The sequence below is a fragment of the Puntigrus tetrazona genome, chromosome 21, assembly GCF_018831695.1.
Source record: "Puntigrus tetrazona isolate hp1 chromosome 21, ASM1883169v1, whole genome shotgun sequence".
NCBI lineage: Eukaryota > Metazoa > Chordata > Actinopteri > Cypriniformes > Cyprinidae > Puntigrus > Puntigrus tetrazona.
This window is the reverse complement of record NC_056719.1, coordinates 3,536,534-3,555,479: the sequence shown is the minus strand read 5'-3', so window position 1 is coordinate 3,555,479 and position 18,946 is coordinate 3,536,534. Positions and strand designations below refer to the sequence as shown.

The 18,946-nt window shown below is 39.9% G+C and overlaps 2 protein-coding genes across 3 annotated transcripts in view; both read right to left on the bottom strand.

Moving 5' to 3' along the window:
* The window catches only part of bcr (BCR activator of RhoGEF and GTPase), a 58,238-nt gene extending 47,001 nt beyond the window's left edge, over positions 1–11,237 (bottom strand). For both annotated transcript variants that reach the window (XM_043221608.1, XM_043221609.1), the window contains exon 1: positions 8,973–11,237. In XM_043221608.1, the coding sequence (XP_043077543.1) occupies positions 8,973–10,461 (1,489 nt within the window). In that variant the 5' untranslated portion in view covers positions 10,462–11,237. The remainder of the gene's footprint in view (positions 1–8,972) is intronic.
* Positions 11,238–12,741: 1,504 nt separating this feature from the next.
* The window catches only part of atp2a2b (ATPase sarcoplasmic/endoplasmic reticulum Ca2+ transporting 2b), a 28,706-nt gene continuing 22,501 nt past the window's right edge, over positions 12,742–18,946 (bottom strand). Inside the window, exons 12-20 of the mRNA XM_043221006.1 lie at positions 18,700–18,819; positions 18,378–18,596; positions 17,926–18,261; positions 17,087–17,307; positions 16,205–16,407; positions 16,021–16,106; positions 15,780–15,913; positions 15,288–15,405; positions 12,742–15,060 (exon numbers count right to left, since the gene is read on the bottom strand). Coding sequence (XP_043076941.1) covers positions 14,791–15,060; positions 15,288–15,405; positions 15,780–15,913; positions 16,021–16,106; positions 16,205–16,407; positions 17,087–17,307; positions 17,926–18,261; positions 18,378–18,596; positions 18,700–18,819 — 1,707 coding nt within the window. The 3' untranslated portion in view covers positions 12,742–14,790. The remainder of the gene's footprint in view (positions 15,061–15,287; positions 15,406–15,779; positions 15,914–16,020; positions 16,107–16,204; positions 16,408–17,086; positions 17,308–17,925; positions 18,262–18,377; positions 18,597–18,699; positions 18,820–18,946) is intronic.

Below are 18,946 nucleotides of genomic sequence, written 5' to 3'. Positions count from 1 at the left end.
GCCAGAGGGTATGAGATGAGAAAATGAAAATGGGACAAGAATACCTAAGGGACAGAAACAACTAAAGTATAGCTGAAACAACATGAAACAGCATCTGTACCATTTAATTTTTGTAATGCGAGGAAAAAGAGAATATGCAGAAATAATGTACTACGGGACTTGGTTTTTATCTATGGTTATTTGATTTGATTACAAAAAGTAGGTCCTTAATTTAGTCATTTTTTACGTAAGTTTGCAAACTAAGTGACATAACAGGCACAAAGTATTATTTCACATGTAGAGAAAGTTACTGCATTGTAATACTAAAATTTTTTCTTTGAACATGAACAATATTACCAGAGACATATAAAGTATAATTTCATTTAATTTGGTCCATTTAGCCAGTATAGGGTCTATTTTGATTGGATTTATTTTTGTTGATATAGTGATTCACACATACTAAAATTCTGTACAGTAAAAAGCTCATTTAATGCTCATTTGAAATGCAAGCATCACGTAATTATAACTGAAAATACACAAAGACAAATATTAATTTTGAGATTTTCTAAAGATTAAACAGCTTTTTTAAGCAAGCATTATGTAACGGGTATAGAACAAAGTAATATAAATGTAACATAAAAAAAAAAAAATCCAAAATTAGATAATTCATCGGACCGCTAAAGTCATTAAAATTAGACAATGACCAATACGATCCCTATGTATATTTTGTGCCTTTTGGTCTTGTTTAAATGCATTTGCTTTTGGCCATTATGAAATGAAATGCACATATGCATATTACCATAAAAACAGCAGGCTGTGTAATAGAGACAGAATGATCCTGTCATTGCAGCCACTGTACGATGTTCACTGCAGTCAGAGAGAATGAGAGCAGAAACAAATCCATTCCCCAGTGTCCTGCCAAACCCAGTTCAGCCTCTCTTTCCTCTGAACACACGGTCCTGTTACAGTGTACCACTAATACCAATCCACCATTTAACCACATACTGATAACTGCAGCTAGCTATACAATTACAAGCAACTTTAACAGATTTCACTATCACTGCCTACATTTAGTGGATTGTAGTAACGGTACAGTTGAGTTAGAGCTGGCTGCGGTATTCAGTGACTTCAAAGTCATAATGGCATGTAGACGCAGCTAAATATCAAAGATCATTTGCATAAATCATAAGCAAAAAACGCATAGTCTAATCCTCACCCATAACCTGATTATTAACCTTTCCGCTAAAAGCCACTTTTAGCCCTATTATAACGTTACAGTCATAACACTCTTCGCCACATCCCTGACCCTAATCCTTTACAGTTGTGCGGTGATGGAAAACAGACTTATTGTTCTTGACATAAGCCTCAATAGACTAGTGTTTTGATCTGTCATGATACACAATCCATTTCTTGCCTAGAGTACAGACCACAGTGTCATTAGTTTTTTTTTTTCTCCTGAATAGACTGACGGTTGAGTTTGACAGCTGGGGAATGGAAGAGAGTATTGTGAAGCCTCAAGAAAATAGAAAATCTTGATCCTGAGCATGGAAGAAGGGTGCGTGTGGCTGGTGAGGGTGACACATCCCATTACAGTCAGACAGGCTAATAGAACATTGTCCAGTAGAGTCTCCTAAACAAAGAAACTAAGCGTGCCAGAGAACATGCATCAGTGTTAGAATCAGTGTTGTTATTGTAATTTTTTTTTTACATTTTTATATTAAAAAAACTGTAAATAATATTAGAAGAATTTTTGAACCTAAATATACGTTTTGAAATGAACTGAAATAAGAATTAAAAATCGCTAACTGAAATAAAACAAAAATGGGAATTAAAAAAAAGTTCAAATAAACAAAAATCACAAAAAAAAAAGAACAGAAAAGTAACCCTCTCTAAAAACAAAACTAATTCAAAATATTAATGAAACACATATATAAATTAATAAAATAACATTTGCACAAATTAAAATGTAGTTATTGTGTGGAATGTGCTGACAAATGTAATCGGATAAAAATGTCAATACGAGCAAATTAAAGATTTTTTTATTTTTTGGTCAACTATCCATGTTAATACCTTACTTGGAGTGAGAAAGGAAACAAGAGATTGCATGGATTGCTTTGCGAGAGCAACCTTTGGCATGGGTTCCCACTCTGCTCTTTAAAATAATTCAGTTATGAGGGGACCCCCAGTGTCCTCTGGGGCCAACGCTTTGATCTCTTCCTGGTTTTCCCCTTGTTTGGTTGAAAACCCAGAGGCACACCACAAAGGTGTAAGTGTAATAATTGGCTGCAAGCAGTCTAGATTCAAAGCAGCTGTCCAGAATACATGAAGGAGCAGTTCTGGCTGAAATAAACGAATGCTTCATTAAACCACAAGAAAGAACAATCTGGAATGTCTTAGTTTTATCAGCGGAGGGAGGATTAAGGTTGATTTATGTCATGCCACAAAGAGCAATTGCACAAAAGGTACTGACCATGCAAACAAGCCCATTTCCATAAATTGACTGTAAATAAGCCAAGAACCATTTGCTTGTTTTTGGAAGGTCCATTTGGTGTCTTATATTCAACATAATGAATGAAACACAGATTAAAATGACTGTTCCCCTCGTGATTTAAACAGGATTTGAGATTATACGCCGTGTTTGTATGACAACATGGATTTGCGTTGTAATCTGAAGTGTGACAGAAGTCACCTCCTATACTGATCCAAACACTCTTCTCTTGTCTGACTCATACATCTTCAACGTAAACTGCGATCGCTACAATGGTCCCGCTGTCAGAAAAGGCCAGCAAACAGAACAGCCGTAGTTTACATAAGCAGTAAATCTGTGCAGGGTGGGCCTCTGTAATGCCAGCTTTTCCCTCATTTTTTTCTCTCCATGTGCTGTCCGTTGGAATGGCTGCATCTGTGCGGTGACAAAAACCCCTGTGTTTGAGCACTTGGCACATGTGGCCCCACCGACACACGCTCAAACCCCGCACGCGTGCTTGCGCATGCTCTGGAAAGGGTGACGAAGCCGTGGTCTGGGTGGAGTGCGGCAGGGTTATGGTGTGATGTTGGGTAGCTCTTCTCCAGTGGGTGGGGTCACTGTCCATTCTGCGTTCCCTGGAGTGTACAGAGCTCATGCCAGCCAGAGCAGTGTCCTGCGCTAGGAAACGCTCTGCAGGAGTTTGGCCATCTGTGCCTGGCCTAGCGCATCAGCTTGGCCAACTGCCGTACACCTCTCACATCGCCGGTTATGCCCTGATCTACAGCTACAATGCCAGCCATACATCAACAGCTTGAGTGGGCGGTGATGCCATGTTAGATTTGTGTTCATAATATGCCTAATGAAACTACAAGTGAAGCATCACAGCCTTAAATTATGCAAAAATTCTGAGAGCTTTACGGTCACTAAGCAGAGCTAAAGTGTAAAGTCTTAAGTCAGACACTTATGAGCCATTAAACATTTCAGCAATTTATCTAACTTCAACTTCAAGTTGTTCTGACTGAACACAACAAGCTCCCTCACGAAAACAATGTCTTCTAAAATTAGCTCAAAAAGTCAAAACCTGTTTGATACACTCATGCAGAAGAAAGTCATGTAGTGTATTCTGGCCTTCAAACTAACTTCAATAAACACCTGATTGGGGAGCAACACAAATTTTGTGATGCAATTTGGATTAACTTTGATTAAATCCTGACTGATTTAGATATCTTTCAATAATAATAATAATAATATATAATATCTTAATAATGATATCTTTTCAATACAAAATAACATGTCAATGCGGCAAACAGAGTTCAAACTGTTACCTTGTCTTTTTACTATAATAAACAGTGGAACAAATAAGTAATTTGTTTTAGCATATTTTTACTTTAGTTGCCACTTTGAGATGTTAACAACACCAACCATTGGCTGAGTAAAGTTCTTATTCCCCCTTTTCATTCCTCACCAGAAGAGAAGGAAGCCAGAAGGGGGCTGTGAAAAGTTTGCCTTTACTGCTATTTGGCAGAACGTCTTCGGACAACAAGCTCTCACTCTCTCGTTCCAAACATACTGGGAGGCAGCATTGGTGTTAATCAAAGTTTTCCTGCTCATGCCCATGTGATTTTCTCACAACACGACTTTGTGTGATTTTCTCACATATATGCCCCACTAATGCTTTGCCATTTTTTCTGTTAGTCTTGCCTTTCAATTTCTTTTTAGAAAACCCAACAGCTATCTTTAGAGTGGAAATCTTTTCTGTAATACTTTGCATTCACAAAACCTGGCAAAGATTACAAAACATAGCAGTGGAGAAATGTGGATTAGCCAAATATTCTGGGTTTGCCTAAAACCAAAACAACAAGAGGGAAGACCACAGTCATCGTTTCCACATATTCAGTGTGCATTCTCTCCTTGATCTTCACTTGACACCTTAAAAAGGAGAGTCTGTCTAAAAATAAGCGACTAGGCAGTCTGACCTCAACGTGGTGCTGCTGGACAATGCAAGCACTGAGCTGAAAGCACACCTCCATTCCTGTCCGCACCTTCTCTCTCAATCTCACCCTTGTAAAGGCATTCATATGTGACAAGGATAACACTTTTCATGAAACCTCATGACAAATCTTAGATTGGAAAATATTTTCTGTGAAGGAGCAGCAGAACAGTCTCTTTTAGTAAATCAAAACCATATAGCCCAGTGAATGTAGTCTGACTGCTGTATAAATGACTTATGAAGCAGTTCTTTTAAGCAAATCAAAACCATACAGTACAACAGCCGTATCCAAATATTCAAGATTGTGAAGTGAAATTAGAAATATGTATTATTAAAATGAGTTAAAATATGAATAAATTAATCATTACTTAAATAATTAAAGGGTTAGTTCACCCCAAAAATTAAAATGTCATTAATCACCCTCATGTTGTTAAAGACCCTTGTTCATCTTTTTAAAAAAATACAAACTTAATTAAACTTGATCCAAGAGCTTTCTTACTCGGCATAGACAGCAATGCAAGTGACACATTTAAGGCCAAGAAAGGTAGTAAGGACATCATTAAAATAGTCCGTGTGACAATGGTTTGACCTTAGCTTTATAAAGATATGAGAATACTTTTTGTGCTTTAGCAAGAGTACCACTATGAATGCATGTGATGCTGCTGATGCAGGAGCCAGCGTTCTTATTTTAACGTGCTGTGGAAGAACATTTAAGAAGAATCTTGATAACTAAATTCTTGCGAATTCAATCCTTAGTGTCACATCTCACAGTACATTTTAATGTTCTTTTTATTAGCATATCTTCCCACATGACACCATTTAAAAAGCTAAGCATTCATATTCATGCAGTGGAGAAAAAAAAAACACAAGAGACAATTTTCCCCTGTGTACTACAAGAGTTTCCACACAACCGCCAACTACCTGGAATGCCAACGTCATTTTTGACTTATGCAAACATATTGAACACAGAGCACAGCAGCTGCCTGGTCTTTTTAATGAATGACTGATGTTTTCCTTGGTGTTTGTCTGAGAACTTTCTGTCTTCTGTCATCCCCTGCCTCTTGTTTTCTCCGTGACTCACTCGCTCTTCACCCCAAAGGACACTGCTACTGATCTGTAAACCACAGAAAGACATTTCTTCCTGGATGCCCGCTTCAAAACGCCAGAGGACCATCGGGAAACAATTACAATTGTTGTTTACAAGGGGGACATTGACTGTGGGAACAGTCCCCAGAGGAAGACGAGGAAACAAGAGTTGCAGAAACCTCAGCAGATGGGCCTAACTCTGTGTGCTGAAATAATGCTTTTATTAAAATACTTCCGAATTGCAAAGCTTCAAGGATAACGAGGTTAGGCTGGCAATTAGGAAATTGTAATAAATATCGAAAATGTTATAAAGGCATGTAAACATCTAAATCACACAAGCATGCGCGCACATGCAAGAGTAAGACGCGGTTCACACCATTATGCAAGGAGAGCCTTTCCTATCTGTGTCTCAGCAGCCCCCACATCTTCACATGTCCAGTGAAGCGAGAGACAGCAGTTCAGCACATGCTATGTCCTTCTGCCTCCCTCTTCTTTTACAGCATTATGGTTTTGGGCCACTGGATTTTAGTCCTCTCCTTGGCAGTGTCCTTTAAAAATATCTTGTTTCTAAGCAGCAAATCAATCAAAATAAAAAGGCAGACAAGATCATGTGATATAGCATTTTTTCTTGGCATATAAGTTGCATACTGCCGTGCAATGGCCAGCGAAGGCTTTCTTGATTAGAAAAATGCTCTTTTGCTCTATTGATTTCATTATGACTGGCTTGATTCACTGTTTAAGAGGAACAAACGTGCAAATCATCTCAAGCTAGAATGTAAATTGATCTGCAGATAACAGGTTGCATATTAAAGAAGAAAATCATTTGATCAGGATAAAGATCTACAGACCTTTACTACAATGACACCTGGTTATGTGAAACCATGCTAAGTGTTAAAAATAAGCAAGGTGGTTTTCAAACGTATTCACATTGATTTTAAGTCAGTATGAGGACAAAAGGACCTGGAGCTTACTGAACTGTGCTCAGCTGGTGTCTATCTATCTTTGTCCGCGCTCTGTGTTATCTCACTCTTGCACAAAGAGAATCTTCCTGGCATTTGAATGGACGGGTCGTGCCAACGCCCTCTGGGTCTGTCTGCTTCACACCAAAGTGCAATTCACCTCATCAGCTCAAAGCCTTGGGATTTCAAGCCAAGCGTGCCACATGACACCGCCGCCCCTCTGTAGTCATTCTGATAGCTGATGTCATTCTGATTCTTGATGAGAAACACGTTAAAAGATACTGGATAAAACAAGAAAACCAATGCAGCTCAAAGTTTGGAATGTTTATAGAGACAGACTGACCATGGAAATAGCAGTCTGTTGAGTCACACTCACGGATATCGGGCTTTCTGGCTAAATCTTCCAGACACCTGCTTATTAGGTAACACTACTATGCTGTACTTTTGGTCAGTAAGAGTTCCTGCTTCCAGGGCTCAACAAAATGAACTGCTCACTAGACATGGACCCAGCAGAAGTCTGAGGCTAGTTGAAAGAATAGTCACTGCTGAAAATTTAGCATTCATTGATTATGTACTTTCATTTTAATAACTAAAAATATTTGGTTTTCTGAGATGTAATTTATGTTGTGGAAAATTCTGCAGAATCTAAGTTACCTAGCTAATGAGGTTTTGTTGAAATTGTAAAAATAAATAAATAAATAAATAAATGACTTTTCCACCAACAAATTTAACTACATTTGCTGAAAATTACAAACCAATCACTAATGTTTTGTATCACATGGCACAGCACGACAATCAGACTGAACAGGGCAAATAAAAATTCAATTGAATTGTGAGGGGTATTTCATTCCTTTTAATCCGAATCAGAGGACATGTAAACACTTGATCGGATTGAAAAACTGAAACTTGAAAGTACTTATGACATATAACGTGCAGAACGAGCTGTTACTCCTGGTGAATAAAATGTCATAAATGAGTTTCAGTCATTCTAAAATTCTGCTTTCACACAGCGTCTGTGAAGTGGAAGAAGGCAAATGTCCCACAAGTCTTACAACTCTCATCCACAGGTGACTGGTTTTGGGCACAGAAAGGGGGATATTTTACTGCTTTCTAAAGTAAGCAGAACAGCAGTTATAGTTAATGTGCCGGTCGTCACCTTATTAGGAAAGTAGATAAATATCAAGTCTGATTTTTAAAATAAAATGTGAAAACAGTGGGAAGCTCTTTATATTCACGCAGTATGAGTAACTTTCAATTAATCAAACATAAAAATATACACCAATGATAACTATTAAATACTATTAAATAGCACAATTGTTAAAAAACAAAAAAAAAAAAAACAGGATTGCCATCACAGAAATAAGTTACATGTTAAATAAATTACATTTTAATTTATTTCAAAATATTGCTGTTTACTGTATTTTTGTCAGCCTTGGTAAGCCTGACCCAGGCTGACCCAACTGGTGCAGTAGTTCATTTTACTTGCCCTCTCACATCTTCCCTGGCCCTCTACAAAACAAGGGATTTTTTGCATCATGCAGGAAAAACATTTATATGTAATCTGATTTTCACATGATTTTCAAACTCCTTCAGAACAGCAACAAGATTTATCACATCTTATTTTTTCATACCGCCGTACTTGGACATCAGCTAGAAAAGTGAAATCATTCATTTTTCCCCTTTCTTGCCTTCACTTGACTACAGCATTTCACAAGATGGATAACATGAGTCCCACTGATTCACTCCACTGAAACAACCACAGAAACGGAATGATTTCTTCCTTATAAACTTCAAAGTCAATTAATTATGCTGTTAGTTTACGGTGCCGCAAAAATGAATACTTATGACAATTTACACTCATTCATTGGGTCTTTGTTCTGCTTGGGAGATTCCCACAGCAGCATGTGACGTGACTGAAAGCTCCTCGGCTCCTCTCCTGCATAAAGAAACAAACTCTGACACGCACATCTTAACCTCACGATCATAAATAACCTTGTCCAGTTAATTACTCCTCATAAGAATCTCATCGGACCGGACTAACCGACCACAGCAAGCAGTCGCCATGGTATCTGACCGATACAGACAGAGCGTGAAACAAAAGTGGACAATAGCTTGGGACAGGAAGCACAGAAGCTGACAGAGGAGGGATTTAATGAAAGAACAAAATATAAAAGGTGAAAACACAGAAAGCTTGACTGATCAAGCAGGCAGAGTAGAAGAAAAGCACAAAACGCCCACTCATTACCACTGTAAGGAAATTGTGTCTGGCCAAAAGCTTTGATTTGCAATTATTCAGCCATGCTGCACATTGCTACCCAGTGTATCAGCTTGACAATGATGTCATCAGTGACGTCATATCTCATTTACGGTCCCACAGCGGCAACCAGTTTTGCTTATCTAAAGCCATTAATTTTGATCTACATTTGATATGTTCCAGGAACGGCTTTACCTGTGATGAAAACAGAACAACAACAATATAATCATGACTTACCTAGATCTCCATGGTAACTGTTATCATGGGAAGCCCGACCGGAGGCAATAGAGTCTCCATCATGGGGCCAGATTTGTCCTGTTTTCCTTACACCTACAATGGTGGCTTCAGAAACCACGACATGTTGCTGCCGGTGTCGTTTCTGTGTCTGCGGTGTAGGGGGACTGCTGCTGTCAAACGAGTGCTGAGAATTCTGGGAGTTCTGAGAAGGTGAGCGGCTCTTCTCTCGGAGGGGGCGGCGGTAAGCTGTCGTAGGGCTGGGCGACACGTGACTGGACTGTCCCGAGGAGAAGTCTTCCTCACTGGACGTCAGGTTCTCATTGGAGCTGCAGTCTGGTGTGTATCCACCTCCTCCGCCTCCCACATCCTCAAAGCTTCCGGGTGAGTACGACCTTCTGGGCCAGGTGAGAAGATGGTCATCACTTCCTCCATGGTCTCTCATAGTGACCCTACCGTCGCCACCTTCTCCTGACATCATACCTCCGACATAAACACTAGTGTATGGCTGGAAATCTGATGGTTGCCATGGTGGCGGTGGTGGTTTGGCCCCGTTCGGTCTCGCAATGCTGTAGCGAGGACTGGGTTCACCGTCTTCATACTCTGCGTCGTATCCACAGGTGCTTTCGGTAGAGCGCCCCCTATAGACAGGCCTGGGGCGAAGATCACCTGCGACCGTAGCAAGGTTTCCCGGAAGTGAATGAAGTGACCTTTTGCGCTCCATCTGCATGGCTTGGTTCCCAAGAGAGCTAATTTTGTCAGAGACCTCACGGTCATTGACTTTTACCAGGCCCCTGTCATGATGGAATTCAACGTTGGTGTAGAATGGTTTCTCTTGGCTTGATTTTCCATCACTGGCGGACTGTGAGTTGGCCCGTTTGATTCTCTCAAAGTTCGAGCGCAAGGCAGCCACCCCGAGCCCCATGCCCGGCTTGTCTTTGAGGGACGGATCCGAGGGCAACTCCTTGTCAGGCGGTGGATGGGGTCTACGAGGGGAAACTCCACCCCTCTGTGTGGATGGCGAGAGCCCGTCGGTCTCACTGACCGGCCCTGCCTGGTGCGCCTCGAATGATGACTGTAGCTCCAATCCATCACCGTGGGAGGCTGACTTCCTGGCAGGGGGTGGTCGTGGTTTCGCTCTGGACTCCCCCACAGGCTGAAACCTGCTGCGCTCTGGCTGTCCCTGCTCCTGTGCATGGAGATGCTGAGAATCGGCCCCAACAGCTTGGGGTTCCCCTTCAGTCATATGAGGTGGTTTCCTGAAACCCCATCTCTGTCTGTCATAGCTCTTTCGCTCCTTGGCCAGCAACGTTTGAAGGTAGATCATCCGGAAGCGCTCTTTGTTCACCTCCATTTCCAAGCGTCTTATGGACGCTTTGCACTTCTCCAGTTCTTGTTCAATTCCCCCAACAGACCTCAGCTCCATCTTCGGAGGCTCGGACTCTGGAAACTGTGCTTTCCAGGCTTCAATGAAACCCACAGGCTCCACCATTGTGTTTGCTCAGGCTATTTGAAAATACCAAATTGGTCAGAAACACACGGTGAAGTATCTCCAACTAAGTGGAATTTAGCTAAGGAAAAGTGAAATTGAGGAAAGTATGAAAAGTCGGCAGTGCCCGTTCATAATAAAGGGTATTTCTTCGATAACACTTAATACAAACGTTTACAAAACACTTCGTTCATGATTTCCCTGGAATTGTCACTAGAAGTCTCAGTCTTTCCGTACCAAAATTGTCGTCGTTGTGCTCGAGTTGTTCAACGACAGAACGACCGTTATTGAGCATGTCGCGCGGAAACAATAAAGGCACGCGCAGTCTCATCTCTCGCACCATTCCGACGAGACCACTTGCAGAATATCACGCGCACAAATCTCGGTCCCCAACACAATGACAGCATCTGTTCTCCAGACCGCACGAGATGAACAAAATACTCCTTAAAATGCTTCAAATTAAACCGGTCGCCTTAAACAAATTATACGGTCCGGTCGTGTCTGTGGCGACGTATTCCAGCTGTCCTGCGTTCATAATGTGACATTTTTTTTATCTCCATTATCCCCAAAGCCCTTTGTGCTTACGTCTGTGTTGACTGGAAATAATAATAATAAAAAAAATCACTCTCCTTGATCGGTCGCTTAGTTCCCGTTAACGAAATTCTCTAAAGACTCTCGCGATTATCCCATTTTGTCGCTGATAATTAGACTGTGCAGATTTGGTGTGCCTGCTGTACGTAATGCCTCTGTATGAAAAGCACTAGACGCCGCCGCCGCTGCTGCTGCTGCAGGAAGGGGCGGGACTAAGGGGCAAGATTGACAGCTCTCCCAGCATGGGTTCGATTTAAAGCGACAGGCCGCTACACCGCATAGGTCAGATGAGTTTATGGTAAGCGTGGTGTGGTTTGAATATCAAACTTTTAATTTTTGTTTGAAATGAGAGGCGTTCACATGCTCATGCAGACTTTTTAACTGTAAGAGGAGCGCACATAATTTGTGGAATATTATTTTTGCAATGTCCTATATGTCACTAAATATTTCATTTCAAGATGCTTTTTTAAAGATACAGATAAATAGCGTTAACGTTAGGCCTGTATACAACGTAATTTGCATATATAAATCCTTTCGTGTCTTTACTTTTGTGTAGCTAATAACAGGCGCTGTAAAACACCCATTCTGTTGTGACAGGCTTCATTTCATTTAACTGATTTTGGTCGCTGGTTACATAAAAGATGCAGCTGTGTTTATATGTGAAATAAGATGATGTCATTGTAATCGGACCGTATTCTTGCCCCAAATATTGTCTCTGTCGCCTTCAAGTGTTCAATTCTAGGCACTACAGCCGTAAGGACCGCTCAGGACATCTTTATGAAAATATACCTTTAACAAAAACACACTAATCGTTTACGACGGAGAGTAATTAATACAGCGCGGCTCATGGCTTTATTGTTGGACAACAAGAAGCACATATTGTCCGCTTTTGAGTTCGTTTCGACGACACTGATTCAGGTAACCCTCTGAATAAAATAAAATCCTACTCCTTCATGTTATGTATATTTAAATTTATTAAATGGCTTTTCCTAACAAATATACACAGAGAGGCACAAAGCATGTACGTCAGCATTGGTAAAATTAACTGCAGAGTTTATTTGTAAAATGATGTGTTTAATCATATCATACCATTTAGCAGCAATGTACACAGCAAGTTGCTATATAAATATAGATCAAATTATTTGGCTAATTACAACTGAAGGCATGCATTATACTATATAATACATGTATATAAAACTATGACAATTTACACAGCAAAAAACTCTCCTTGCATCAGCATTAGGCAATGTAGACATTGTCATGCAGGGTAAAAAAATGATGTTGATGATGCTGCTTGCTTCCATACACATTCGTTTTTCTAATTTCTGTTATTTATTCATTATTACTAGTGAATAGTTTTATTATTAAGTCCACTCTTACGTTCGATATGGCAGTGCAATGGTGGCTATTTTTTTTCTGAACTGCACATTCAACATGCAAGTTCTGATATTCAGCAAAATGAAGCCACTCAAAACAAACATGCAGGACACAGAAGCCCGAGGTTTCCCAACACAAGCCCAGGCAGAAGCGATAACTGCCATTTAAAACAAAAGGAATTTTTTTTTAGGTTTATAGAATGGAACAAAAATGCTAAAGTGCACTATTAAATAAATATTTAGCATATTAGCGAGTATGACAAAGAGGAAAATGGAATGATTAATACAAAAGGCAACAAGAAGAGACTGCAACATATTTCTAATTGCAATAGTGTTTTCATTTGAGTCATTTATGCCAACATCCAAGTTCAGTTCCTGAGCAAGTCAGACCACAGTGTACGGACCATTCTAATAAAAACTAATGGTGTATTCATTTCATTCAGACAAGATTGAAATTATATGGGGTAGAGAAAACAATCACGCAAGTAATTTGACCAAAGTCTTTACAATATATTATATATTTCTTAAAAACAGCATATATTGCAGTGGAATAAAACAGTGGAATGTATTTAAGATGATATGGCCACGTGTTAAATGCAGCTATAAACAGCCACAGTAGTCCTAGTGGGAATTCAACAGATTTGCATGTTAGCAGGGTTGGTCCATTGTCAGAAAACTTGAGGCTTAGGGACATTGTTGTTACATGGCGAAAAAGAGTGCGACAGCAACGTCAGCGAGTAAGTCCACTGAAGGCTAAGGGAATGCGCATGATTGTTAGAAAAATACTGAAATTGAACACCAAGGGCATAGTCAGGGACATGCATCCATTTTAGCAAGCAAAAACTAGTGTGGTGCAATGGACAACTAAACGCCAGAAAGCTCTATTTCATAAAAAGAAAACGAAAAAAATCTTTGTACCGTTCGGATATATGTGCTGCATGTGTACAAATATACAGGCCACTACCAGACTGGCTGGCGAGCGCCAAAACAGGAAGCCGCTTCACAGAGAAGCCCCTCCCAGCTGTCAATTTTGTGCTCAGCTGTGCGACTAAATCTCTGTACATCAATTTCATTTATTCAAGTATATTTGTTCCTAAAACTTGCCCTGTTGCATCACAGGAACAGACCAGCTAGTAAAATGAAGACACGCATTTTAATTCAAATGGTTCATGAGTGTATTTCCCTAAAAGTAGAAAAAAAAAGTAGCATGAAACATTTTGGTTTTGCACTGTAAAATTCATATTTTGAATGCAACACCTAAACCTTTGCTGGTTGAATTTTATACTCCTTTGTCTCTGGCCTTACCCACTAAACGGTAACATTTACATCTTTTGTCCAACCCACCCCTGCCCCAAAACAAAACCACTAAATTAAGTTAATGCAAGTTCAATCAGTTATAAAATACAGTGAAAAACAAACAAACAAAAAAACTTAAGAGATTAGTTAGGGCCAAAAGAATCTGAGTTCTGTTTATCATCAAATAGAGGCGCACCTCATGCATTAATGTGTACAAGCGGTGTAAAGCTAAGTGGGGGGGGGAGCAACCAGAGAGAGTCTAATCTGACAGTCCTGAGGTAGCTGTACTCTGCCTAGTGCAGAAAGACTGGCTTTACTAATCAAAAGTGTCATGTAATAGTGGAAACACAATGTATACCCATAAAATGGAAGTTGTTACAGGAAAGACATACAGGTACAAATCATAAGTGGAAAAACCACACAAAATGCATGCAAAATACAGAACATGCAGCTTTCGTCTGAGGATTTGACCGTGAAGCATTCAAACATTCAGTCCCGCACTCTCTTTCCCATGCTGCTTTGAAACACTGTGCTTGTCCATTGGCTCTGAGCGATGTTCACGGCGAAGACACAAAGGTAAACGTAAGTAAACAGTTCTGTCTTGATCTCTCTCTTTCTGCCCTACCCACTCTGCTCTGTTAGCAAATTGAACAAATAACAACAAATGAACAATTGCATAAAATAGTGTTAAATGTCTGTACACAAGCACCTTTCCCCCTCCATTCAGCCATTTAAACATAATTTGGAGCCAAAACAAATTTGATATCATCATAATTGATATTAATGGTTTGAAATAAGACATTAAACAAATGATTAAAAAAATGCAATAACAAAAATAAACCAATGGTCGCTAATACTTGAAGACTTCAGGTTTGTATGGTTTCCTCAATCCCCACTGGACATGTTAAAAAAAAAAAAAAAAAAAGGTTATATTTCTATATCACGGTTATTTTTGAGTTAATCCTGTCCTTCTCGTACACATTCTCTGTTGCGGAGGCACACTTTAAACGCACAACCACACATACAGACACACGTACACACTATCTACACACATCTGTACTCATTTCAGTCAAGACCAGAACATTTCGGCCAAGTTAGTGTCAGTGCTGTAGATCCACAGCACCAGGGGGAGTGAGAGAGCCACGAAGGGCCAGGAAATGCCCTCAGTGCAGGTGCTAAGCGAGCAGGCCTTGCCCTTGGGATTGTCCAGGTCTTTGGGCTTGTCCAGGTAGTTTCTGGCCACGAACTTGAGCACTTCGTCCAGCAAGATGACAGGCAGGGAGATCTTCAACACCATAAGCCACTGGGTCAAGTTCAGCGGGGTGATCTGGAAGATCATCTGTAAAGAAAACGCAGCGTAGAGTCACTTTTACTATTATAGAGAGTAAATAATAGATGGACAATATACTAAACTCAGAGCAATTTGATCACAAAACAACATAAATGCATAAATTGAACTTAAAAATTGGAATTAACAATACGTTAAGCTCTGCAAAGACTGTAAAACAGAAACTAAAAGGGCCAATACACTCAAACTGATCACCTATTGATCGAAATTAATCTTACCGGCAGTGGCTCCACGTAAAGGATAAGGAAGTGGAGGGACATGGAGAGACAGATGGCTCCAAGCAGCCACACGTTCTCCCAGGGGGGCATGCGTAGCAGAGACTGGTTCTCTGAAACACTGCGACAAGATAACATTGTGAACATAAGAGACTGAATATTTATATAATTCACCACTTGTGCAGTTAACACCTGGTATTAAAATCCATTTCAGCTGACAGCTAAACACAAGTATAAATGGGGTTTAAAAGTCTTGTCCCTCATTAAAAAACAGCAAAAACTCTAATATTATCCCTAAAATATCCTTTAGTAAATTATTTGTTACACTCGTTTCTGATAACAAAATACTTCTCAATTGCGCCACTGGAAAAGCATTTTCTGTAGAGCTGTTTTAAGAAAATGCATTGTGAAAAGTGCTATATAAACGAACTGGCAAACTAAATTTAACCATGTAATGAAATGCTATCCCAAAATAAAAGCACTTCTGATACTGACCTGTTGAGGGCGTTGCACATCTCAATGGTGACTAGTACAGACAGCGCCATAGTCATGGGATAGGGAGACTCGAACACTTCACACTTTAGACCCTCAAACTCAGGGTTGTCTGGTGCACACTGAAGGAAGTGACTCTGTGGGGGATACAAAAAAAATAAAAAGTTGCAGGGGCAAATGTAAAAATTTGAATGCATTTGTTTAAGAACAAAATGTGTATTTAAATGTAAAGGGAGTTTCTAACCAGTTGATAGATGGTGACTCTGGGCCCATCTTCAGCAGCAATGAACCACCACGCAGCAGCACCTACAGTAGCAGCACCCACATAACCTACAGGGTGACATGGAGAACAAGGTCTTGAGTCTCACTTTCGCCAGAAACCAAAAGGAAAACAAATAAAAACTAAATCGTAAACAAAGTGTACTGACAGCCAATGGCCAGGTATCTGAAGAAGAGCCATCCAGAAATGAGAGGTTCTCTGGCATTGCGAGGGGGTTTACTCATGATGTCCAAGTCGGGTGGGTTGAAGCCCAGCGCAGTCGCAGGCAGACCGTCGGTCACCAGATTCACCCACAGAAGCTGAACTGGAATCAGAGCCTCGGGGAAGCCCAGAGCTGCCGTTAAGAAAATACTGCCAGAGAGAACACACATTGTGAGTTATATGCGATTAGATAACAACTGGAACAATGTCAAAAAGACCTTGGCAGTGATCTGAGTTTGCTCAAGGAAATAAATTTTACTGTGCTGACGTTTATATAGTATCACTTCTAGAATGGAGCCTTTCTGGCACATATAGGATGAATCATGAACCTTGATTAAATAATTTAGTGAAGAACATATTATTACAAACATTTTGTATAATAATAAGCAGTCTAGTATGTACACCCAGGCCTTCTTATTGGTTTGGGACCAGTAAGGTTAAATATTTTATTCAGAAAGGCACACTAAATTTATCACATGTGAAAAAACATTTATAATGTAAAAATAAATATCTATAATAATAATAATAAATAATAATAATGCATTTATTTCAATTTCCTGAGCATATTGGAAATTTCAAATTAATTTTACATTCATTTTAAAATCTATTAAATATAGAAACTGTTTAGAATACAGAAATAGTTATTTCTAAGTTATTTAAATATAGTTATTTGTAAATATTTTAATTTCACAATGTTCAGATTCAGATGCATCAGATTGTGTGTACAAATGAAATGGATTGACAGAGCTATTTTAAATGAGTCATACAAGTTGTCAAAGAAAATACAGAATGCGTTTCTGAAATGTTAGCAAAAGGTTAAAATCCTCACCAGACCACCTCGCCGACATTTGAGGAGATGAGGTAGCGGATGAATTGTTTCATGTTGTTGTAAATGGCTCGACCCTCTTCCACAGCGGCCACAATGGTGGAAAAGTTATCGTCAGCCAGGACCATCTCAGAAGCAGTCTTAGCCACAGCTGTGCCTGACCCCATAGCAATGCCAATTTCAGCCTTTTTCAGAGCAGGTGCATCATTTACACCATCTCCAGTCTGTGGGAATGAACACAAGATGGCAGGTCAGCTGTGAGACAATGATTCCCACAATGCAAACCATCAAGAAGAAATACTTCTATGTTTAAAGTCACTTAATATACAATTATGTTTTTATATAAATATACACTACTGCTGAAAAGCTTGGAGTCAGGAAGTTTTTTTCTGCAACTCGTTTTTTTTTTTGGTGGAAAGAAAAACACTTTTATTCAACAAGGACATGTTTAATTGATAGAGTCACAGTAAAGACATTTATCATGTTAAATAATAAATGATGCTTTTAAAATTTCTATTCATTAAAGATGTCAAAAAAATATGACCTTTGAATGTTTTTAACTCTGACAATAATATGAAATGTTTCTTGAGCATTAAAATCAGCATATTACAATGAGAAGTATCATATGCCACTAATCATGTGACTGCAGTAATGGATGCTAAATTCACACAAACAAAATTTCTTTTTAAAATATATTCAAATAGGAAAGTTGTGTTTAAAAATATACATTATACATATATTATACACACACACACACACACACACACACACATTACGCACACACAAAAAAAACAACCATTCAGTGAGGATGTGTTAAGATTTAACCGGATTCTAGTTCTCACCATGGCAGTGATCTCATCGTAGGACTGCAGAAACTCCACAATCTTGGATTTGTGAGATGGTTCAACACGGGCAAAGCAACGGGCCGTGAGCACTGCCTCTCGCTGGGCGGCAGCAGACAGATCGTCAAACTCTCTGCCAGTGTAGGCCATTCGTGACACATCGTCGTCCTCCCCAAAGATTCCAATCCGCCTACAGATGGCGACAGCCGTGCCCTTGTTGTCGCCCGTGATCATGATGACTCGGATGCCCGCTTGACGACAAAGTTTGATGGAAGCTGCCACCTCAGCTCTGGGCGGATCCAGCATGCCCACACATCCCACAAAGGTCAGGTCCGTCTAAAAAAAAAAAAAAAAAAATACCCCCAAAAATCAGCAATCATGATAACAGACTATTAATAAATAAATATCTATACTTAATTACTTGTTTGATTCAGAAAAAATGCCCTTCTCACCTCATACTCAATGAATCTGCTTGAGTCCTCCAGTGCCATGCTCTCTTTACTCAATGGGTTGTCTCGGGTGGCAAGAGCAAGACAGCGGAGTGTGTCACGTCCTGTGCCGTACTCCCGGATCACAGACATGATCTTCTCTTTAATGCCTGCTGTCAGTGCAACCTTGTTCCCACCTACACGAATGTGCGTGCATCTGTCAATCACTCCCTCTGGAGCACCCTGCACCCACAAATAATAAGTTTAAAGAAGTTGAAGGCACCTCAAACATAAAGCAGACCTGTGTAGAACAGATAAATGAAACGCTACAGTGTCTTCCTGTTACCTTAACAAACATCTTGCCAATGGAGGAGTGAGCTTTGTTGGGAGTGCAGTAGACCGACATGGACTTCCTGTCTCGGGAGAACTCCAGTGTGAATTCCTTCTTCATCAGTTGCTTGATGACCTGAAATCAAGATCAACAAAATACTCAGATATTAGAGCTGCCATGACATCAAACACCAGTGGTATTTTGGAAATAAATGCGGGCTTCCACAACCACACAACCCACTAGGGTTGCAACCAACTTCAAA